Source organism: Rhamphochromis longiceps, linkage group LG7 (genome assembly GCF_057381845.1).
Source record: "Rhamphochromis longiceps isolate RC_006_pf linkage group LG7, R_longiceps_female_GT1.1, whole genome shotgun sequence".
NCBI classification, from domain to species: domain Eukaryota; kingdom Metazoa; phylum Chordata; class Actinopteri; order Cichliformes; family Cichlidae; genus Rhamphochromis; species Rhamphochromis longiceps.
In genome coordinates this window covers 52876039-52901749 of record NC_140563.1, presented here as the reverse complement: position 1 = coordinate 52901749, position 25711 = coordinate 52876039, and the positions used below count along the sequence as shown (strand labels likewise).

At 38.2% G+C, this 25711-nt stretch overlaps 1 protein-coding gene across 1 annotated transcript in view; it reads left to right on the top strand.

Annotated features, from left to right (window-relative positions):
- Nucleotides 1–25711, top strand: part of lamc3 (laminin, gamma 3) — a 177628-nt gene that overhangs the window by 30441 nt on the left and 121476 nt on the right. The window contains exons 3-5 of the mRNA XM_085414267.1: nt 4991–5121; nt 9332–9498; nt 25289–25477. Of these exons, the coding sequence (XP_085270393.1) occupies nt 4991–5121; nt 9332–9498; nt 25289–25477 (487 nt within the window). The remainder of the gene's footprint in view (nt 1–4990; nt 5122–9331; nt 9499–25288; nt 25478–25711) is intronic.

Genomic DNA, 25711 nt, shown 5'->3' with positions numbered 1-25711 from the left:
GAATTCAAATTTAATTTGTTCAGTCATCCATTAAAATGGTTTGTCTGTCTCCCCTGCCACCAGTCCATCCCCTCTCCTTCAGTGTCTCGCGGTCTCTCTGCCTCTCTCTCTCTTACACTCTAGAAAGCTGTGTGGCAAATTGGAGCTCCGGCATTGAATGCCAATGAGTAAAGGGGAAAAAATACATATTGAGGGCACAGTGAACTTAAGCAATTAAATTAAAAAGTTATTAACTTTGGAATGAGGGACACTGCTCCCTTTCCTGTCACTGCCTGCAGCCAGAGGCTTCAGAGTTCAAGTAAACAGGGAAAGAAGACGGGAGAAGGGAGAGAAGAAGACAAGTGGAGGAAAAAAGGAGGAAGAAAAGACCAGAGAGATTTTAGAGGTGAGGGTGGAGGTTGTAAGCCCCTGAGCAAAGATGCATTTTAAAGCTGTGTGTGGTATGTTAATAATAATAAAAAACAACTTTACTATGTGCGGTCAGATACATGTCTGTGAACCTGCCCATTTGATCATTACACGCTTATTGTCTTAGACAAAGGACTGGCTCTTTGCCACTCTCACGCGCCAGAGCCTAAGTCAGCATCATTGTAGCATTGTGGACTAAAATTCCAAGGGAGTGAGAATCAAAGTTAATTAAGCTTTTGCTGTGCTTTGCACAAATAATAAGTTTTGGGCTGACTACTAATTAACCCTGAGAAACCGCTTCCTTTCAGTAGACTAAGTGATATTTGGAACTATATCTGCTTTTTTTTTTCTTACACAATTAACACTGTTCTACCGAGCATTACTAATTACTCTTCCGTATAATAATGGTCGTGTACTCTATGATAAATGGAAGAGTATTTGCTTTTAATGTGTGTTAGAATTTTAAAATGCTAAGAATTAATTTAAGCATTTGATCATTTATGAGTGTGTTGAGTTGGAGGCTGGGATTTAAAATCACTGAAATACCAGCCTGGCCCCTCTGTAGTAAAGGCATGTGTTTCAGTATAAATGACTGCTAAGTAGTGTTAATCATTTACTTATTAATTTTACAAAGCGGCTGGTCCAGTAGCCCCTAAAGTTTTGATCACATAAAAATGTTTCTCCACAGTAGACTGTATATAAAATATGGCAGTACTTCCTGTGCTGTCACCATTCAGTTTTGATACCTGTCATTGTGAAGCCTTAACTGTGCCTTTAAGGATGCTGTTTTTTTTGTCTTTCTTTTTTCTTTTTTTGAAGTCATATTTATCTAAGTTATCAAATAATGCTAGCAAGATTGAGAAACAGAGTGCATCTATAGACTATGTAAACTAGGAGCATCACAAAGATACTGACTAATCCTAATTACAGCTAAATAACAAACAAATAGCTGAAGCACAAGCTTCTTGGATGGCCTTTTAGTACAGTTGACCCCATAGAAAGCTGTATTATTTGACAGATAATTGCGTTAAAATGCAACAACAGGCACCAGCACCACTAACATTTCACTTGCATATCTCAAATTAGCTTAGGTGACGCCAAGCACAGAACTAGTAGCTAATTCTCAGCTGAACCCAGTTCTGCTCCAGCAATGGGGAAAATAAAAGATAGTGACAAAAGCTTTTTTTCTTTTTTCTTTTAATGTGTGCATTTTTATTGTAAATGCTTTTCAGCCTAGAGGTTGCCACTTGACAAAAACAGACCTAAAGCATTAAAACAACAAACTATATATCCTATTTGTGGATAAATTAGCAGCAGATGACCAGTTTCCCTTTCTGCTGTGGGGTTTAGCATTGCTATCCCCGCAGCCTTAAACAAACAATAGCATGCTTGAAAACTCTCAGCATCAGTTTTCATTAAGGAAGCCTTCAACTATTTTGAGTGTAAGTCAAGAAAAATAAATCTTTTCCTTGTGACAGAAAATGTGCAAGATGCTATAAATAGTGTTTCGTACAACAGACTCAAAGACTTTCAGACGACTGCTTGTTTTCATTTATGTATGTGGCCTTTTTTACATTTTTTTCATCAGCTGTGCATCAGGGAGAGTTTTTTTTTTCATTACAAGGACATTATGAAGGCATCACACCCATGAGATAAGCCAACTCTAGACAAGCGTATCATGGATGACAAAGTAGAAAAAGATGAAGATTCAAAGACATTTTGTAAGCATATTGCAGAGGATGTGTGATATTCTGTCATATCTGATCCCCTGTGCTCCCAGCTCCTGTCAGAAGCCACGGATGAAAATATAGTCATATTCAGGTAGCGTACTGCAAAGTGAAGAATGAGCATCGGTGTTCTCAATGCATCAGGGTCATAAAGCATCATCCCAAAGCACATTAGTCTGTAGAGCCGAGTCAAGCAGGGGCAAAAATCGATAAAGCAAGTCTCAGAACAATAGCATGCACGCAGTTCTGCCACATTTTAGTTACTCTTACTACCAAATATCCTCAATAGGTTGCAAAAGCACAGAACCCTATGGAAAATCTGAAGTGTACTAGAACGATAATACTGGCGGAAAGGAACATATGAAGACAAGATACAGAGACATGAAGAGACGTTTCAGGCAAGAGGTGAATGAGTTTGTCCTCGCCTGGTGACAGATGCAATTCTGAGTTGTCAGTTACAACCTTCAGTTGGTTGCTCTAATTAGAAGAAAAGAAAAAAAAATCTTAAAAAAGGAAGTGTTAATTACAGGTTTTTACATTCTTTACCACAAGTTGCACTTTGCTGACCCCAGTTGAAATAGTCCTCTTTATAGCATTTACTGACACAGCTGACCCACGTTTGGTAGTCATACTGAGACCATTTATTGCAAAATCAATCAGGAGCATGTGCAATGCATTCACACCAGATGCTTCAAAATGGGGACTGTGACCACTTGATGCCACAGCAGTATGTCTCTTGGATCTGGAGGCACTAACCACGCAGGTGGTCTAAATCCCAAGATTGTCTCCTTTGAAATAGGAGGATGCTGGACCTGCTGACAGCACAAGAAAGCCCCCCAGAAGCAGCTCCTCTAAAGATAATTTAGTTATAAACTTTTACTGCAGTGCTGCTCAGGCTATTTTAAACTAAGAAACATCACAGAAGGGACCTGTGAAGAGAGCCTTAGAGGGTTCAGGCATGTCACCTTTTTTTCCATTTCTTGCTATCTCCCAATTAACCATTTTCTTCTGCTGAACCATGACTAATACCTTACTCTGGTTTTTTACATGCTAACTATGAAGAGGCAGAGGAATAGAAATTTTCTCAATGTGCACTGATACTATATTGATTCCAATCAAGTGTTTTTGGAGCCATTTTTTTATACTCTTAGAGACTCTTCAGTCCGCAGATCTTTTAATACAGAGGATGCAAAACTCATTTTAAAACCAGTGTAGTCAGGGCTGGCCAGATCATCAAAATTATTAAAGAACAACCTACTGAAAATGTTTACATATATTGAGCCATCCATTTATGAAACAGTTGAGGAAAAAGCTACAGAAAGGTACACTTTATAAAATTACAATATTAATATTTCGTTCTTTTCCATATTCAGTCAGTCAACAGCATGGCTACTTTTCTGATCAACCAATGTGTATATGTGCCATTTGGTACACCATGGGAAACCTCAAGCCACACCCATGTTCTGTGCGTAATCGGTACACGTGTAAAGACTATAGTATACATGGTTATGATGCTATCATGTTGCCAGAAGAAGCCAAAAATGGTCAAAAGAGCTTAGTAGTAAGTCTTGCTATTTACTAGGTCTCTCCAAAACCATGATTCCACACAGACTCAAAGAATAAAAAGAACTGTTGTTGGCAGCATATGCAAATTAACATTAAAAAGCAACCTACAGTTAGCAACACACCTTTAGCTGTTGTTGGTGCACATGTCAATCATATGTTAAACCTGCTCCAGCACTACAGAAAATTTGAATGATACATCCACAGTAAGGCATACATGTCTGTAAAGATTTTCTGTAATTCAGTCATGTAAGTATAACGTTCACTTCAGAATTTGATAACAAGGCATTTGTAAATGACACAGTTTTATGTTTAATCGTCTAAAATTGGCAGAGTAATGTACTATGTGGTAAGGGGTGCATGGATGGTAAAATGCATGGTACATGAGATTAAAAAATGAATGAATGAACTCTTCACACATGTTTTTAGTCTGAGGCTCATCTGCTCCAATCTCCTTGTCTCCCATTGCCAGACTTCAAAGACATCTCTGGGGAGAAGCTTCAAAACATTAAGCATGACAGGCTTCCTCAGGACTCCCACAGAGTCCCAAACTAGCCAAGAAACAAAAAGAAAGTTTCTCTCCAGCTATTTGTTTTAAAGTTGTTCTGTTAAAAAAAAAAGAAAAGAAAACGTCATTTGCTCTCTTTTTACCTGGCCTCGCTTTTATCTTGCACCCACTATTGTACTTCCCGTTAGCTTTTCCACTGTTTGTGTTATCCCTCTTTACCTTCTTTTCCCACTCTTGCTTCATCCTGCCTGTACCTTTGCAGTAGTCTCAAACAGAAGAGCTTAAATCATATCAGTGGTGGGAGCTTTGCCAAGTGCCATCCATTATACTGAAGCAGTGCTGCAATGTTGTCTCTTTTCTCATGTTTTTTTTTCATATTTCAGCTTTAGTCTCCATTAATCCCCTTTTTATTCAGCCCTCTTTGTGACATTAACTCAATTTCTTACACCATACTCATTATCTCCCCATCATATCTGCTCTCCCTCTGCTGTTACACTGTAGTTTTCTTGACCATATCTTCTTTCCAACTTCCTCTCTTTTCTTTGCTGTCAACATTTGCTGTTTTATATATCTCACTCTTTTACCCCTTTCAACTGAAGCCCAGTGTCTTTTTTTTCTCTTGCCAACCTTCTTGTCTGCTTTCTTGTGTCACCAAGAGTGGCAGCAGCCAGCAGACTTCCCGACAATGGTTCTCTTACATTGATTTTTTTTTTCTTTTCCTTTTGGCTAACCCTGTATATCTTTTCTTCTTCCCATATCATTTCCTCTTTTTTTTCTTTTCCAGGAATGGGTGACAGCCACTGACCTGCTCATCTCTTTGGACAGGCTTAACACCTTTGGAGATGAGTTTTTCAAGGACGCTAAAGTGCTGCGCTCGTACTTCTATGCCATCTCTGATTTCTCTGTGGGTGGCAGGTAAGAGACACCAGAAAATGTGGTGCCAAAGCAATGTCACCATGCTTGATACTCTCTGAAATAATAAATGTTGGGAACTAGTGTTGCTTAAGCAATTTTGATTTTTCGACTTCACTAGCATCTCTTTTTAAGGGAGTTATATAGTACCAAATGGCCAAATGTGTTTTAAAGTAAACTAATTCCCTGGCTGAGGTGTTACGGGTAGGTGGCTGGGCATGCAAAGCACAGATTTTACCCAGTATATCATAAGTTGATCAGTTTTAAGGTTTTATGTATCAGGACATGATAAAATGCATTTGGTTCTTAGCAGGTCTTCAAATGAAGTAAATACGACCTCAGATGAACAAGTGCACCTAACTTATTATCCCGTGTCACTATTCATTTAACAAAATGCAGAAGCACTGTTTGAAAAACTAGGTCTATGCCATGATTCAGTAACCCTTTTCTATGGTCCACTCATCTTAACGATGTTGTTTCAGTTCACTGAGGTTTCTAGGTAGTCATTTATTCACAGCTCCCTGTAGCTGCTGCCAAAGCAGTTAATCAGGTTGAAGTTTGATTGCACCTTGATTTTTCTTTTTTCTTTTTCAGCCATTCTGTTGTAGATTTGCTGTTATGGTCAGTACTAATGTTTTGTTGTATGATCCAATTCGGGCCAAGCTAAAGTTGTCAGATGTCACATTTAACTCTAGAACACTCGTGGTATACAGAGGAGTTCATGGTTGACTCAATGAATGCTAGGTGTCCAGGTCCTATGGCTACACAACAAACCCAAATCATCACCCCTCCACCACCAGGAACACTGCAGCTCCACTTTTTGTACAAACTAGACGAGTCTTCCAGAGGTCCTGTGGTTTTCTCAGATGCAACTTTGCAAACCTAAGCCATGCTGTGTTGTTCCTTTTAGAGAGAAGAGGCTTTCTCCTAGCAACTCTTTCCAATCAAGCCATCAGTCTTTTTCTTGTCACGAACTTTAGCATTTAACATGCTAATTGAGGCTTGTAGTGTCTGAGATAAGCTTTTCACAGTCTGACCTTGAGGTGAATTTATTGGGGCATCTGCTACTGGGGAGACTGGCAACTGTCTTGAATGTTGTGGGCTTGTAGAAATCTTTCTCACTGAAAAATGGTGAACTTAAGATTGTTTGGAAATGGTCTTTTAACGCTTCCTAGATTGATGGGCAACAACAATTGCTTCTGTAAGATCACAGCTGATGTCTTTTCTCCTTAGCGTTGTGTTAACACACACCTGAATGCTCTGGACCCACAAACTGCCGAAATTTCTGCTTTTGCTGATGATCAATTCATCATATGCCTTTGATTAGCAACAACTGGCTGCTACTTACCTTCTTAATTTCTATGAAAGCAGTAAGGGTGTGCTTAGCTTTTCAAACACTGCTTCTGCATTCTTAAATGTTGTTAATTAAATAATTTTACAGTGTATTTATTCATCTGAGCTTGAATTTACCTAATCTAAAAGCTTACTAAGAACAAGATGATTTTTACTATGCCCTGATACATAAACCCTTAGAACTTTCTTTTTACTGTACCATGACTCTGTGTGGCCATGGCAAGATAACATGCTGAACCTATATTCTGTCCTGCTTTCTGCCTGTCAAGTTGGCATCAAATGAAAGTAAACCAAGATAATTCTCAATTCTCCTTCCACATCCTCGGGTTTATTACTCATAGTAATGAAAGGGGACATGGTACCAAAGACCAGGCTGCACCTTGGCAATGCAGATAGAACCAAACGATTAAGCAGCTGAGATGAAGCCCTCACAAAGAACGCAAAGTTGATCTGACATCTGTCATAAACACTTAGGATCTTTCAGCTGGATGACAAATTACCCACCAATGTCACAGCACGTGGGTAAGAGAGCCACATGGCCATTAGCCATATACTGGTGCTTTCTGCCTAAGTACACGTGTTTTTACACCACACGCTACAGGTCAAGTCAGCAAGCCAAATGCTATTAAAAAATCCTCCAGGTTTTCTACAATATATCAATAGTGCAAAAAGAGCTGTGGTGGCTTTAAGGTAAGAAAAACAAGCTTACAACCAGAAGGTCGCTAGTTAAAACCTTGGACCCTGGACGGGAAAGTGAGAAAACAGCACTTTCCTCTGTCTCATCAAAGAAAGGCCCTTAACCTCAGGTGCTCCAGCGGAGGTGCTCAGTGGTCAGCAGGGTATGCTTAAGTTATATAAGGAAGCTTCGGGGTCTAACTTTGTCAATGTGAAGACAGAATTTAGTGAATATATTTTGAGTATAGCGAAATAAAGTAATGTTGGAAACAACCCACTCATGAGACAGATGTCTAAATATCTATGAGAAAATTTAAAGTGCACACATTACATGCTGCCAGTATATTTCAGATCAACACTCTCATATTCACACCTCACTTCTAGCAGTCTAATATGTAGATCGGAAGCACCTCAGAGACAACGGAAACGAATGGGTGTGAGCCTCAGGCAAGCATACATCTGGTTCTGTGACAGCTGGCTAAATTTGACACAGCTTACCACTCAGCGACAAGTGCCTGTACCCCTGTCACAGCCACTTGACAAACCCAGTGACACTGCCAGGAAATAGTGCACACAGGAAGGCATATCTGTCATCATGCTTCAGAGGAAATAATCCACAGGCAGAAGGGAAGGAAATTAGCAGATAACAGTCTTATGAAAACTGAACTAAACAATCACGTTTAGCTCACAAATATTGACTTTTAATTTTGGAAGTTATTATAATTACTGAAGACGCAAAATTTCATTTATAAATTAAAAAAAGAAAAGCATAGAGTTAATGCTTTTGCACATACTAACACAGTTACCAACAGTGCGTTACTGTAATCCGATTACTTTTTTCAAGTAACGCATAAAGTAAGGGATTACTATTGCAAAAACGGTAATTAGATTACTGTTACTTTCCCATAGGAACGCTGCGTTACTGCGTTACTAAAACCGTTTTTGCGAGAATGTCTCATGACAGTGACGTAAGCGAGTGCGACGTTCGTGACAACAGCTGTGTGCAGATCAACAATGGATCATATATCGAGTGCGGGAGAGAGTATGAGCGTGCAGCGTTTAAAGCGTGGAAGTACTGACCTTACTTTGAGTTTGATTCCATAAAAAGTGACAAAAACATTAGTGTGCGCTGTGCGTGGGAAGAAAACTTCTTTTTACAGCGAAAAAAAACCCCTAAACTTCCAAGCAAGCACCGAGTGCGCTACGACGTAATGGGAAATTCACAGAGAGTCTTCAACTGACCGCTGCGGCACACCTGCACCAGGGCAAATCTCCGCCTGCTATACAGGTGAAAATAGAGCAACAGGACTGCTAGTCTTTGACTTTATTTCTTTTCTGCTGTGTTTTACTTGCATCTATTTGAAAGAGTCAGTGTAAACACACACACACATATATATATATATATATATATATATATATATATATATATATATATATATATATATATATATATATAATTTTTTTTTTTTATGTGCTGGAATGTGCAGAAAATAGGTTTAAATGTTGAACAAATTTCTTCCAGTCAGAGAATGTTGCATATAATTAAATCTTTGTTTGATGCATAAAGTTAAAAGATTAAAACTAATAAGAGAAGTTTTAAAAAGATACTTTTCCATTTGATTACATTTTGTATGATGGATTATGCAGAAAAAGTAGAATCGGGCTGAAAGATCTATCACTTTATCACCTATTCAGGTTGTAAATCGTGTTTTTAAAAAGTAACTAAGTAACTAAGTAATTAATTACTTTTGAAAATAAGTAATCAGTAAGGTATCAAAATTACTTTTTTGGGGAAGTAATCAGTAATTAGTTACTGATTACTTTTTATAAGTAGCTTGACCAACACTGGTTACCAATATTAGAGATACTGCACTCACTTGTTGCTGTTTCTGATACACTGGGTGAGTGTGAGTGTATTATTAGTGGCATATTAACACAGTTGAAAAGTGTTGCTGAAGGGGAATAAAAGCCCTGCCTCACCCCAGACCACGTTTTCATCGGTGGAGGATAATAGAAAGTGACAACTTCTTACGGGGGAACTACCTTCCCGCTTTCCTTCCGCCTTCAAATTCATTCACTGTGTGCATAACTGTCCAAATTTGTGTGAGTAAAAAGAGGAGGAAAAACAGAGACAAACAAAAGCTTGTACATGCAGACTTTACCTAACTATCGATGTTTCCCTCAGATGTAAGTGTAACGGCCATGCCAGCGAGTGCATTGAGCGAGAACATGGTAACCTGGTCTGCGCCTGCCAGCATCACACAGAGGGAACCGACTGCCAGAGATGTCACCCCTTTTACCAGGATAGACCCTGGGCCAGGGCCACTGGGGACTCTGCCAATGAGTGTTTGAGTGAGTAGCTTGATCCAAGGGTGACACTGTGAACCCACTGGGTGCAGCCATCTGGAAAATACACGTGCCAGTGTTAAATTCAAATGACATTCTCAGGCTGTCAGAGATCCCACTTAATCCATCAGTGTGCTACCTCACATCAATCCCCAGTATTTCTTAAATCTCGATATGTTCACATGCACCTTTTGTCTTTTATTGTGCGAGTTAGTAAATACAACCACTCATCACTGTTGGGGAGGATAAAAAGCACGTAGTCTGGAAGTCCTCGTGGAAATCACTGAACTTTACTGATCTTCATTATGCTCTAGGCTGAATGATTTTTTATTATGCTGAACTCAGCTTTACACATAATTTAACAATACGTCTGCCACCGCAGATGACCTTTTTTTTCTTTTTTCTATTTTTGTGTGCAAAAGTTGCCAGTAAAGGAAATAATCTGATGTATTTAAAATTGTCTGATTGCAGAGCCAAACAGCTGAGAGATCCCTGGAAGATTTGTGTATATTTGATTTTTGGCTCATATGCACAAATGTTTGCAGGCATTCTCCCACCGTTGCTTTTGTATATGTGATTTAGCTGAGTGTTATCGGGTTTGGCTCGTCAGACCATGCATTCCAGCTGAATCCTGCTGACGATTAACCCTTCTTTTTTTCCCCTGAATTCTATTAAGCAGCAGACTTGCTCTAATTACTCTTGCACTTGCTTCCGAGCAGATGGCATCTTAAATAGACTTCTGCACCCAACTTAATCAATTCTGTGCATTACTATAGACACCTTATAAAAGCACCAGAGAATGCGAAAGTGCAAAAAACCAAATGCTCATTGTAATTGTTCATCTCTGTCTGGCAGAAGATTCATTTTGACTGAGTTTGCCCCAGCCAACGCCGAAACAGTAATCACTGCTTTTAACTACTTGTGATTACAATCAGCAAATCAAAATCAACATACACTAAATACACAGAGTCATGTAAACAAAAAAAACAGGGTTTTTGGTGTTTAAACTAATTTCTGACAAAATATTATTTTATTAAACTTCATCATCAAAAGGCTGGACAGTCTACATAAACATATGTAGTGTTGTCGAATGGAAGAGGTTCAAACATAAGGTCTGTGGGCCAGAATCGGCCCAAAAAAGACTCCAACCTGGCCCACTGGACAGCTGTGGAAAATGTGAAGGAGGACATAAATTTTGGACTATTAACAGCATTTTCATAAACAACTTATTGTACTGACAAACACCTCACCCACAGCCATTCATACTACATTAATAAAGTAATAAATAAACAATTAAATGACAAAAAAAAGTTCCTGTACTATAGAAACGTCTGTTTGTTTTACAGTGTGTACACAGTTAAATCAATAATGAGAATTTTCTTTGAATGAACAGAAACTTGCCACTTTATGATTACAGGGCAGTCTTGGCAATGAGATATCAGACTTTTCAGTAATTTTACACATGAATTTCTTACAGTTTAAGCCCAAAGAGTCATGCTGAGTCTTTCATTTACTATAGTGTTTCTTTATCGTGTAGAAAAACTGAGACAGTCTATTGAAGTAACTCTTCTTTTACTTATTTTGAGATATCTCATGGATTAAACTTGTCCAGCCCACTTAAGATCAAAGTGGGTTGTAAGCAGGCCCACGATGCAAAATCTTGTTAGAGTCTGTAAATGAAGGACTTACAGGGTAAGTTTCCTTTAAAATATATTACCCCATAAACTAAAAAACATGCCTTATTATACGAGCTATAAAATAATATAGGCTGCAGTACAAAGTTTAAGATTTAGTGTTTTATCTCCAGTTTTATGACTACATAAAAACGTCCTTTCCTCAATTATGATAATTTTACATAAAACACTGTAAGTTTTGATATGATTCACTGGCAGGCATTGGGTGTTATATATATTTTGTAATTTATTAGCCATGCAACCCATTATATTAGCAAGGGCAGTGTTTGGATTTGCAAACATTCATAGCGACATGTAGACTGGCGTGTGTTAACAATATGGATCATTTCAGAGAATTTAGATGTATTCTTGTTAAACACATTTTTCTGCATTTATTGTGGATGTATAATGTATCCATCCATCCATCCATCCATGGATTGAAATCTATCCCTGCTGACACTGGACAAGAAATAGGGCACACCCTGCGGGTCAGCATTCAGTCAAAGGCCTGACACATACTATAGAGGCAGGCAACCATTTACACCCCTATTCACACCTAAACGTTGTAAATCTAACTTGCATGTCTCGCGTGTGGACAGTGAGAGGAAACTGTAGCATGCAGAGGGAACCCATACAGGCAGAGAGAGTGCCACATCATTTTATTGATGATGATGGTGATTGATGTGGTCATTGTTTAAAGACTGCTATTCAAAAAAAAATTTTTTTTAATGATTATTAGTTTTTTCTAGTGGTACTAGTAGTAAGCCAGTTTTCCAACTTTTTCTAAATCAGCAGGTAGTAAAGCTAAAATGATAACAACAGAAATTTGTTTCTCAATAGACTTTAATGTAAAAGGTTTTCATTATCTTAATATAAATTGATTAGCACACAGCAGCTGCTGCTACTAACAGAGCAAAAACATAGTAACACAAAGATATTAAAGTTATGTTTGTGGCCCATTTAAAAATTAGCTACCCAGATTATACAACGTCAGTTTAAGAAAAAATGAACAAAAAAACATCCAGAAGACTCTGGTGAGTCAAGCATCTCTTTTAATTGATATTTTTACACAGATAATCTTTTAGAACTGAAAATAAACTGCACCAGATGAGACCTTTAAAGATTTTTTAACTCTTGAAAGCTAACAAAATGGCAATAATAAAGACAAAACATGAATTTTTTAAAACAAACACCAAGTGACACCCAGTTAATTAACTTCCTATTTTCTGCAGTCACGTCTTTTGCTGCATATAGTAAATCATATTCCAGAGATTTAAAACTTAAGCTACTGCTCACTTTCCAATAATTAACTTGTAGCTTCATATCATATATGATCATCTCAGAAAATCCAATTTATTAAATTTGTCTCTTAATCATTGCAGTTTTTGTTTGTGAGCACACGCAATGGGTTTGAATGAAGGATCAGATTCCTCAAAGGCTTTCCATTTCAGCACAAGATAAAGCACTGCAGTGTTAAGTAAACGATTACCCACATTTACCAGAATGCTTAAAACAACACGAATAAGCACAAGTACAGTCATTCCAAATAACCCAGTGCTGACCCTGGATGGAATGTGTCAGCACAATGCTTTGGTCAATTGGGAAAATTTGCATAATCTTCCCACATAAAATGACACTTGACACATTACCCATCGTGTTTTAAAGAAAGAGTATGGTTACCTTTTTTTTTTTTTTTTGTAATACCATGTGACGATGATCATGTTTGACATAGAATTAGGGCTCGCAGTAATATCAGCAGGCTGATTAAAATAAATGGTTTGTTAATAAGATGACTAATTTCTGTTTTGCAGATTAACAGAAAAGCATCTGTTTTATCTTCTTAGCTTTATTTCAGCCATAAAAACATAAAAAAACTGTCACAGTTCCATCAGTCCTAATTTATGATCTTTACAGGGCACAATGTTCGGGGAGTTTCAGATTTAGAGCCTCATTTAAAAGAAGAAAAGGAAGAAAAGTGTGACAATCTTGCAATTATTACCGCTGTCTTTGCTGTTGTTCTTGTCTGAACAGCAATAGCAGGTGGTAAATGGAAGCTTTAGGTGGCTTTTTACAAGAGTTTTTTCAATATTATGTGAACGTGACTCTGTGTGTTTATGAGTAATTTTAATATTAGTGTGGTTTTTTTATACAAACTTGAATTCAGACTGTATTTTGTTTAGTTTTTGTTTTTTACCTGGCTAGGTTTTTTTGGTCTTAAGGTGTGGAGAAATAACACAAACCTTTTTGCTACAATTTGCTCTGTGTGTGTGTGTGTGTGTGTGTGCGTGCGTGCGTGCGTGCGTGCGTATCAGGAGTGCAATGGAACGTCATTCTCATCAAGATTCTCCCCCTCTGAGACTGAAATCATTTATAGCCTGGGCAGGTTGCTTTGGGCCTTCACCATTTTTTGTTGTTTGCTTGATGTTGGAAGTGGCTTAGCCTGAGGCTGTTCCAGTAGGTACATGCTTTAAATCCCTTTTTTTAAACCACTGATTTATTGCTGATCCCGTTGTAGCTTGTATACTGTGATCATTTTGTTGCATACCTATTGTGAGGTCGACAACAAGGTAGATACATCACATACTTAACATTTTATTTCGGCCCCCTAAACTCCTGCTGTGAAAAAAGATGGTTGGGTAGCACCCAGTAATAATCATGCTATTTAGCATTAATAAGGTTTTATTATAGTATTAGCATCAACAACGTTAGCATAAAACCCACATAGATATATAAACTATAAACATTTAATATTGAAAACCCAGCTGCTAAATGTTCATGAAATTAGCTTGCTTTAAAGTAGCCAGGTCAAGATCATCATCAGCAATTGCAGGTTGAGAAATTTTTCTAACATTAATTTCACACTAAGCTGAAAATGATGATAAGCTGGTGTAGAATATACAATACCAAGACACTTACTTAGTCTGCAGTTGATTAGTTAATCAACTGTATTTGATCATCAGTAAGTTTGTGCACCTGTGTAAAAGGTTTTGTCAAATTGCTTTCAGGAGCATTTAGATGTGTGTCAATATAGTGTCACAATCTACCCAGGAGTGGATGTCACAGCAAGTTCACTCATAGGTCAGACTGTACGATGCTCAGACAAATCGCAAGTGCTAGGTCTCAGTTAGCATGTGAAACATTAAAGCTCCTGATAGTACAATTACAAAATGACTGAACAAGTATGGCTTGTTTGGCTGCCAGAGAAACTCTCTAAAACAAACCTGGCAACATGACTTAGCTTTGGAAACCACAACAATTCTATATAAATGTCGGCAAAAACACCTCATACCAACTGTCAAGCACAATGGTGGAGGGTCTGGACTTCTTTAAGTTGCTTGAAGACGTTTCACCTCTCATCCGAGAAGCTTCTCGGATGAGAGGTGAAACGTCTTCAAGCAACTTAAAGAAGTCCAGACGCTTTTCTTTGCAAGCTCCTTTGACTACGATGACCTGGATGACTGAGAACCTTCACAGACACAATGGTGGAGGATTAGCAATTTGTGTTTGTTTTTGTAGCCACAGTTCTTGGGCACTTTGCAGTCACACAGTCAAGTTCTACAAGCTATTGAAATATGGGGTGTATATATCGAGAATACTGCATAGAGGTCTGCGAAAACTTTCTTTTTCACATGACTTTAGGCTAGACAAAGGAAAAGAATCCCAAAAAGACTTTAATAGAAAGATTACAATAAATTCTTTGTTAGCATATAAAAACCTTTGAATTTGACATTTACCTTCTCTTTATCCCAAGCTCATGAAGTTAAATAAAGTACAAGTATGATGAAGTTTGAATAAATGATAAAAGGAAAAAGTAAATGTGTGTTTGCTGCTTGGATTATAGTACTTCTTTTGCATACAGCTATATAATCCTGTTATATTAAATGTATGGTCACATGTCAAAATGTTTTATTTTGGTAATTTCATTAAATAAGTAGTCTAGTCATTTATTAACTGGAAAATGTTCACTCTTTGATACAGACATACGAAACAATGTGAAGTATTTTTCTAGCAAACCAGTCTGCACAACTTTCACCAAATCCTGCACTGAAACTCTGACCACAGATAAGTGATTACAGAGTCTGAGAAATAGTTATAATATTTATTACACATACAGTAACACAATCAGATCTCATATTGTTCATATGGTTTTGTAGAAATTTATAATATTTGGGATTTGTACAGTGGAAGAAAAATATCCCATCACATTCAGTCAATGCAGTTTCTTCTTTTTGTGCACCAAAAGTAAAAGAAAATCTACAGCTAAGGAGTTCTTGTGTGAGCTTTTTGAGTTCAAAATAGGTATTGCATTATCTGACAAGACTTCCAACTCAGTCCAATCAACCTCAAACCATTAACCAGTACAGAATGGTACTATACTTATTTCACACTACACCCCATTACATCCCAGTGTCACATAAATTTGAAAACTTTTTCCCTCTAAAACCCTGTCCAGTTTATTTACGTTGAGACTTTTTCGCCTCATCTGGCACATGACTGAGGACTCATCACAGTTGTTTTCCATTACATCATAAGTAACCTTAACTACCTACAGGCCACAACAAGTCAGAACAGCACTGACCACAGCAGAACAAGCTTTATTCCTATTTTTCAGCAACTGAAATGAAACCCTGTGTCACAGCTGTGCTAATATGTTGAGATAATTTAAATTTAATATATTTTGGATGGTAGAGATAAGTAATGGTTTGTAACCTCACCCATGATGAGGAAACTCAGAAAAAAGTCCTTCCCTATAGACATAATAAAAGGACAGAGAAATGAATCATTGAAAACAAACAAATCATATATAAAGAAATGTCAGCTGTCCTACATTACTACTGAAGTGTCTGAAAGATATCAAAGCATGGATGGCCTAATTTTTTGGAATTTTAATGAAAGTAAGACTGAGATCGTTGTTTTCAGACCCAGTGGTGTTTGTGATTCCTCGTCTCTTGGACCTGGTCCCCTGCATTCATACGTGACTAACCTTGCTATCACACTGGACTGTGATTTTATACTAGATAAGCAGATGAATTCTGTTATTAAAGCTCATTTTTATCATTTGAGACTTTCATAAAGAATCAAATCCACTTTATCCTGTAAAATCTTTGAACGTCTTATTCAACTTCTGTCATAATGCCCCTTGGACGATTGCACTGCGCTCTATATTGGCCTTAGAAAAGCTTCCCTTAACGCCCAGACCAAAGTGCTTCAGCTCATCTTTTAGCCGGAACCTGCAAACGAGACAACATTTCCCCGTCCTGGCATCTCTCCACTAGCTCCCAGTTCAGTTCTGGATCCATTCTAAGATTTTATTATTTGTTTTTTAAACTTTTAATGGATCACTGCCACCATACTGAGCTCTTAACTCCATATGTTCCCTCAAGATCACTAAGGTCCATGGACCAGCTGCTCCTGCTGTCCCTAAAACCCGGCTGAAAACCAGGGGCGTGCGAGCCTTTTATGTTATTCATCATGGCTCATCATTATACTAAACGGTGGTTTTATAATATAAGTAAATGACTCTGAGGGGAAGAGAGAAATCAGCTTTCCCAATAAAACTCAAAGACCTTCAACATATTTAAAAGGTTTAAAATGATTTATAGGATGTTTAGCTACTAAGCAAACATTATTATCATAGCAGTATAACTCACAGCAGCGAAACATGATGGCTTCTAAGTTGAAATCTTTATATTTTATATCATTTTATACACCAAACCATCACACTGGTTTAGCATACTCTTAAAGGCACTGTTTCCGGGAATATGTTTGTTTGCTTTCTTACTGAATTAGATGAGAAAGAGTGCAATTTTTCATTTGAAAAATCAAAATCAATCAACCTTGGGATAAATATACAATCCAACCAAGACAGAAAGCAGGGGGGGAAAGCCAGACTGACTTTGTCCAAACACAAACAACAATTCACTTAAGTTGGCTGATTGACACACTAAGTTTGTTGGATCAGTGACACAAATCTATCTGAAAAAAACAAACCCAAAAAACATCAGTTTGTGGTTTAATGCCATGTTGAAGTTGGGTGTAGTGAGCTCTAGTCTCATATTTAAGCTTAGATGAAAAATTGATGCCTCCTTAATGTCTAACTCTTGCCAAGAGAACAAATAAGCATATTTCCTGGAAGTAAATGCAATATAAAACACATTTATGAGGCCTTGCTGCATTGAACCTCAAAACACATTAAAGATTAAAACATGTATGAAATTGCCTGTCCCAGTTTTGTATGTATTACTGTAGAGTGTGTCATTACACATTCTTTTGGCAAGAAGGAAAGTAGATAGTGAGAATTATGGCATTATTATGTTAGAGATGAGACTTTGGAGGACTCCTGTAAAGAAATACAGACTTAATAACAAAAATAATAATCACCATCAGTACTTTGGATAAGCTGAGATGATGGTGGTGGTCATGACATGATGACCATCACCACGTGGGGGCCAGGTCCCATGTAGTACGCTAAAAGTCTTATACATATACAGTATGTGAAGCATGACTCTGCCTCGGCTGCTTCATCACTGCTGCTTTTCTATATTCTCTTGGCAGGACATCTCATTCATCCAGCAAATTAAATGTAAAAATGAGAAATCATTGTGCCTGCAGGGATTTTGGTCCCTCTCTGCAATGTGTTCTGCAACAGCACTAAGAAATTATTCATATAAAGGGCAGAAGACAGTAAGAGTGGTTTACATTACCTCCCCTGCAGATGACGCAGGGTGGCAACCTCCTTTACACTCCCAAAATCATTCCTTGCTGCTAAAAGAAGGAAAAATAAAGACTAGTGCTGGGTAAACTGGCCACAAAATACACAGCACTGATATTAATGTTTACTATGCATACGCTCAGACACTTTGGGTATTTATTGCTTACAAGATAAGATAATAATAATAATGATAATAATAATAATGGACAAAGAAGAAGAAATTGTTTGTAAAATCAACATCTTTGAACACTCACATCCTAAAATCACATACCTCATCAAACAAATGATCAGCATGAACATTTTGGCTGCCCCTGTAAAATTAATCAAAATAAAATACAACCTCATATGTGATTTTTGTCTTTTTGATCTTTGATCAAACATCTAACTCCCAGACTGATGCTGGCAGGAGTTATAATCAAAATAATCAAAATGATGAGACAGCCTTCATATCACAGTATTACATCTTTTTATTTAGCTTTGATTATTTATGCTTTGCCATGCCACACAGAAATAAGTGGTGATTCTGGGCTATGAGGGGTCATGTGCTCTTAAAACCACAGGAGATAAAGAAGAACTTCGCTTTTACTGCATGTCCAGATTAATTTCTCTGAGACAACGCCCCAAGGAGCAATAAGAGGGCATCGTCCACGCTTGTATAGGCATAATCTGCAAATTAAAGAGTCCTTGAAAGCCCTCAGTAGGAGTCTGAATGCTGCAGGACTGGCCACTCACTAAAAGTTAGTGTCACTGGCTCATAGTCTTACTGAGGGCACAGGACCGTCCATGTTTCTCACAGGGACAGTGCAGAATGTAATGAAACATCCACTTAATGTACAGTAAAGATGCACACAGAAGAGCTTGGACCTTTGTTTGTTGACTTATTGACCTGTCTTGTCACCTGCAACACTTTCTGTGCTGCATGAGCAACGGAGGAATGTGATCATTGGATATACAATGTGCAGGAGCTTCAGGTAGCATTTAAATCCATACATTTCCAAAATTGAAAATATCACAATTAAGTGATAATATTGGCAAAAATTACTATCTGTTGCAATCTACATACACATAAATTCATTTAGTCCACTTACATTCACAGTACATCCAGAACCTCAACGATCTAAAACAGAAATGCCTCCACCAATAGTTACTGGACAGTTATTTAACTGCAAAACGACATAGCTGCTGACAATCTTACTTAACCAGAATATAACCAGTTGGCAACTAGGTACGACAAGTCACATATTGCAAAGAGATTGGCTGCTGATAAGTTGTGCTTACTGGTGCAGACTGATTTAGACAGTGTCTATACATGATTTTGCAGTTATTTACAAACCTTTGCAACTTTATCAGCCTCCAGTGGTTTGGAGACAGGCTGCCTCTCAGCAGGTAACCTGTGCAATCACCTTGTGATCAAAAAATGGTTGTCCAGAGGTTTGGGTTTCAAAACTGAACTTGATTCACTGAGTGCAAAAACATTTGGTGGGATTCCAGGAAAACCACTGATTTTTCTTTATTGTAAAGAAGTTGCCATCCGATTTTTTTTTCCTCTAGTGTGACTGAGCCATCATCCAGTTCAGGGGTTGCTGGAGACTTTTCCAGATGACCTTTGGTTTAGAGGTGGGATAAATCTGTTCTTCACTGAGAGGCAAACAACCATGACAATTACATCCACAGTTTCAACCAATTTAAAGTCAATAATTTTCCTAATATGAATGCCTCTGGACGCTTAGGGAGAACACGCAGAACCTTCTTCCTGTGAGGTTCTGTCCTAACTAGCAAACCTTAATTATAAATGCATGTATGTAAATACAGAGTAGAAGTTACATCTTGTGCTTCTAGTCACTTTTGATTTTTTTGGTGCCTCATTTATTGAATAAACATAAATGCGGGATTGTGGTTCTCTCAAAAGATTATTGTGTCGTATGGTGGTTCAAAAAGTTCATACAAAGGGCACAGACTATCAATTTGCACAAAAAACAAAGCGACTTTAATGAATTTATGAATACATTAACAAAAAACAGGATGCTGTAGCCTTGTCACAGAGCCAAGCCAACAAAAGTCCAAAAAGAAAGATAAACTAACACAGAAAATAAAACCCAAACGTAAAGAACTAAGCACAAACGAAAAAGAGATAAGCAGGGAGAGGTGAGTAGGGGTTTATTAAGAGGCAAAATGACAAAGAACAAGTCGAACTTTAAATACGGAGGATTTATTGAGCACATAAGAAAACAACAAACAACAACATGGACTGGAATATAAAATACAGGGAGGCTTAGAAGCAACTAAAAACTACAGACTTTCCTGTTTCATATCTGTTACACAATCATAATTTTGAGAAGACAGAAATGAAACCATATTTCCAGATTTGGCAGTTTTCCATAGTTTTGTTTGGGATTTTTTGTTGTTGTTGTTGTTTTTTTTAATCTAATTATCCATAAACATTTATTAGTTTTTGTATTCCGGTAAAACTGTCGCTCCCGTTATGTGAGCAGCGCAGTCAGATAAAGATCAGGTTTGGTAGGTTTAGATCATTTTTAAAACTAAATTACAACAGTATTTGTAATAAAAGTTGTGTTTATTTATTTATTTACTTGATAAATATATTGAACTTTCTTGCTTTGTGATCGATAGATTTTCCACTCTTAAACATAAGGTTCTGAGTTACCCTAATTGCTCAGATTAAACAAGACATAAATGGTAAGGTTTATGGTTGTTATTTTATTTGCTCCTTATAGTCACACCATTAGTTGTGATTGTCATAATGCACTGTTCATTGTTGGTCCAGCAAGAAGTGCAGCTAGTGCCACTGTTAAACTGATAAAACCCCATTTGATAGATGGAAACAATCAAGAGTGCAATGCAGTCTGTATTCCTGTTGTAATCCTGTAGGTTTCGACCCTAAAGGCCACTCAAGAATGTATGAGCCGTAGCATTCTGGGAGGTTTAAAGTGCTTTGTGAACTATATCATCAGACTTAGCAATGAGCTAACAGTGCCTACTTACTTGCATAAAGCCTCCACAGTGACGCACAAGCTGTGTGGTCCCCAGGACAGGACTGTTGTAACAGCATGTTAAAGAGACAGCAGTGGGTGGGCAAACATAAAAATGTGGACGAGATAACCTAACACAAGTTATGGAGAGCTGTATGGGGAAGTCTTCATGTTAAACTTGTTGAGAAACAGCCTCAAATGATTTGTTCTGCCTCAGCTCCCCTCTCCCTTTCTGCTGGTAGCAATCTTCGTCCCACATACGTATAAAACCTTAACTGCTCAGCTACAGTTATTTTACACCCCGTTACTAAGATGGCAAAGATGCTGTACTGTAACATGCTTATGATAATGTGCTCAGCAGTTTGATGTCTCACAAGAAAGGAGGCTAACACGGCCAACATCGAAGGCAGTTAATGTTAAAAAAAAAGTGTAGAGTAATATAAAATACAGTTGGGTAGCCGAAACCATTATAGTCACATACACTAAAAAAAAATCATAGCACTAAAAAAATTACAAAATGTAATAGTAAAGAAAAAAAGAGAACACCAGAAATAGAGCTTTATAGTAAAAACAGATTCATAACAATGCTAAAGTTCGAATGATCAGAAGTAACATGTTCTGATTGCCCTGTAGCTTGTTTCACTATAGAGAACCACATTTACAGGTAAAAGAGTAAAGCCTGGTTGCCAGATATCTTGCACTGCACTGTAATACGTTGTCTTTATGAATGAGTAAATATTGTTTGAAATATCAATGTGTATTTGTAGCACTAGCTGAAATGTGACTGTCTCACAGTGTTTCTGACAGTATTTCTACTTGGCTATTAGCTAGCCTGTGCAGCAGTCACACTACCACTACCTGACATGATAAAGATAGAGTGAATGGGAGGTGACAAGTTGAGACAACCAGTTGTATTTGTGCTGTAGCTACCCACTGGCGTCAATCAGAAGTGAGTCATTCAGAAACTTTTTATTTTTGTAGGTGGGGTGGTTGTCAGATTTTGTTGAACTGGGGATAGCAGATGTGTTTTGAAGGATGAGAACTGCAGTTCAGGCCATAAATATCATTGGCCTAGACGGGCTAGGTGGACATGTTTCCACTTGAGTAACAAACTGGACTGGTTATATTTGTCTAATGTTAGTATTTGCTCCACTAAGAAATGGAACAAATACCAATGTATATGTAAAAAAATATAAAGAGTTAGACATTCATGAAGTGCCTTGAGCAGCTGGTCAGAAAACACATCTGCTGCTCCCCGACATCCTGGACCCTCTTCAATTTGCCCACAGAAGGAGCAGAGTCATGGACGACACAGTCGCCTTGGCAACACACACTGCCCTCACCCATCTGGAAAACGGGAACACCCTTCCTCCTCGCTCACTGAAAACACAGTGTGCGATTTCTTAGTGTACTCTTGTGCTCCTTTTTCACTTCCAAGAACATCATCATTAAGTTTGCAGGCAATAGGACTGTTGTAGGCCTTATTGCAGACAATGATGAGACAGCCGACAAAGCTAAACAGGCCAACAACCTTTCTCTCACATCAGCAGAACAATGGAGATGATAGTGAACTATCATCCAGAAGAGAACACTGGCTCATCCATATTAGCTATGCTAACATTGAAGTGGTAGGCACTTTCAACTTACTCAGTGTGAACATTACTGAGAATCTATCCTGGAACCTTCACATGGACATCACGGACAGAAAGGCCCGTCAGTGCTCATACTTTCTGAGGACACTTAGTTTTACAAGACACTATCTCCTGAATCTTCCACAGAAGCACGATCGACAGCCTGGTGACAGGCTGTATGACAGTTTTGGAATGGAAGTTGCTTGCTAAAAGCTGGAAATCACGACAGAGATTGGGGCAGCCATCAGAGATCGTCACTGCCAAGAGCTATCCCGCCATTAAAAAGATCTGCCTGATGTCTGTGTAAGGCCGACAGAATTATCAAGGATCATAGCCATCCAGAAAACCAGCTGTTCTCCTTGTCCATGCATTGGTGAATTACTGCAGTACAATATGTAACAGTATAATTTAATCGGTCACTGGTACTGCTGTTTATAACTCTCAGTTTACCCATGTGCAATAATTCTCCATACTCCTAATCTAATTCTCCCAAGAACCTCAGTATCCATGTTGCATCTGTAAGTCTTCTCCTAGCAAAGATTGCTGGTTCCTGCTGTATCTTTTACAATAATCTGAACTACAACTCAAGGATGGCGTTTTAGAGCTGCAGCAATGAATAAACCTAATTTATTAAACGCAAACAGGTAACTCACATTGATGAATCCAGAGATAATGACTTGATTCTTCAGTTCATGTTTGATTTAAAAAACTTTTTGGCACTTTTAAATTCATTGGGGATTTAAAGCCACGACTTTTAGTTTTAGTTCCCATTCTCTTTAATTTAATTTTCAGATACAGCAGGCAGCAGTCGTCAATTACTCCTTATGTAGATTTCTCATAAAAAATGTAATCACATTCCCTCACTAATGATTCAGCAGCAGAAGTGATTTGTTACATTACATGTTTGACTCAGAACAACTTCATCAAAGGTGCCCTTAAACAACTTCAAAGACTTCACACCCACTTGCCTCATCTTCTGTATTTAACACTTGAAGGAAAAGAAAACAAGGTATTTTGGTTTTAATAAGCAGTCTGTACAGTCTGGAATCAGAATGTTTACTAAACACAAATTCCTTAGTTCCAGTGACTGCACAAAGCAATTAAGAAGTCCCATCCTAAGTGTGAAGACGTGCGTTCACACACCGACCCGCTCAAAACCCACATGACTCCATAAGCTCTTACCAGCAAAGCCTTTATTATGTTACTGACATGGACATGGACAGCTGGAGACACAGCGGCCAAGTAGTCATTCCTGTTATACTTCTTTGAAGTCCACTTGAAATCCGCCACCTGGGGTGCGTGTGTAGTTGGTGCATTGAAATGTAAATTCTTCGCAGATGAGCGTGTGTGGTCACAAAAATATTGCTAGGCACCTGGATGTCAGCATAGACCCCTGTGCTCAGTGTTTGATGATGAAATTAACGTCACTCGCACCTCAGCGGACTCACATAATCAATGCATAAGAAATGAGAAAACTTAGTAGTTGCCATTCTTACCTCATTTACATGAACCATAGAGACCACTGAAGTAAACCTTTTACTAATGTAGTGTACAAATTAACGCGGTATCAGTAATCAAACTGTATGTAGCTTATCACATTGTCGATGCAAGATCATAGTCAGTATGATTGTAGGTAATACAGGCAGCCACAAGCCAAATGGAAAAACTAATGAGCATTTAGGAGCTAAAGTGCCTGAGTTTCCCTTAATGATGCAGTACAGACCAAAATAGGACAAAAAGAATTGGGCTTTTAGTGGTCAGAGGGCTGGAAACAGCTGCTGGGAATGATTGCTGTTGGGTTCCTATATGCTTTTTCTTTCTCCAATTCTGGATCATAGGAGGGCCGGATACAAGCTATCATATGGTGAGAGGCTGCTAGTCTAAGCCGAAGATTAAAACCAAAAGAAATTCATGCTCCGATTCATGCCTGCGTTTATTTGGATGTTAGCACCTCCAGAACAACTGGAACATCCACACAGAAGGGTGGTGGATTTGTACCCAAAGAAGAGCTAAGCCACAGCCAAGGAATGGATTAATATGTGCTAAATCAACAATAATTACGAACTCATTACTTTTAAAATTCTAAATATATATGGAAATGAGAGCAGTCACAATAGTTGTAGGTTTTTTAACCCTGCGAAGCCTCGATTTGTGGCTAGTAACTGTATCTATGCAGTATAAGTTACAGCCAAACAAATGAAGGCTCTGTACATTAAAGTCCTTAACCACCGAGCCCAAGTTCATCACATGTTAGGTTTTAAAAGCAACCGGTGAAATAAGTTAAATACTAATGAGACTTCTTATTAAAAAGAAAGGGTAATCATATGGTTATTTCTAGCTCAACTGGGAGCTTGATTCATAATAAAATGGGCAATTTCACCTAAGTCCCCCCTCAGGGTAACTTGTAAACTAAAGAGGGATTTGATGTGAAGGGTATGAGAGCTGTGGTGGTGTGTTATCAGCTGAGTAATTTGCTCTTGTACAAACATGAATTACTGTTATCTAAGTGCCCCCTGACAGCCGATTGGCTCCTCATTAGGCCTGTGTGAAATGAGATTAGCAATGAGACTCTAAATTATGATCCAATCCCAGAACACATAATCTCTCACATGCATATACCCTTTGTGTGTCTCTCCACTTCATCTATTTCTGCCATCCTTTTTTTTTTTTAACTTCATTGCTTTCTGTATCTTCCCCTGCGGCTGGTCATTCCTCGTCTTAGCAGCTCTCCTCTCTTAACCTCTTACCTCTTCTCTCTTTTTTTTCCTGCACCACCGACCTCACTCTCAGAGTGTAACTGCAGTGGGAGATCAGACCAATGTGTGTTTGACATGGAACAGTACCGGAGCACTGGCAGTGGGGGGCGATGTGTGAGCTGCAGAGACAACACCGATGGGCCCCACTGTGAGCGCTGCAGAAATGGCTACTACCGGAAATCTACAGAAGATCCCTGCCTACCCTGCAACTGCAATGTCAACGGTAAACTGCAGACACAAAAATCTCAGTTGTTTTGATAATAACTGAAGCCCTAATTATGATCCATGCCAATGTCATTACTTGCTACTTTTGTTTTCTCCTGCATGAGAAAATGTAATTATGTTTAAATTGGAATGCCACACTGGCACAAAAAAGCACCATATGCAAGCTTTAGCTACAAATGAATGGGACTCATAGGATTAATTTTACAAATTTTATGGCCAATGTTTTTAAAAA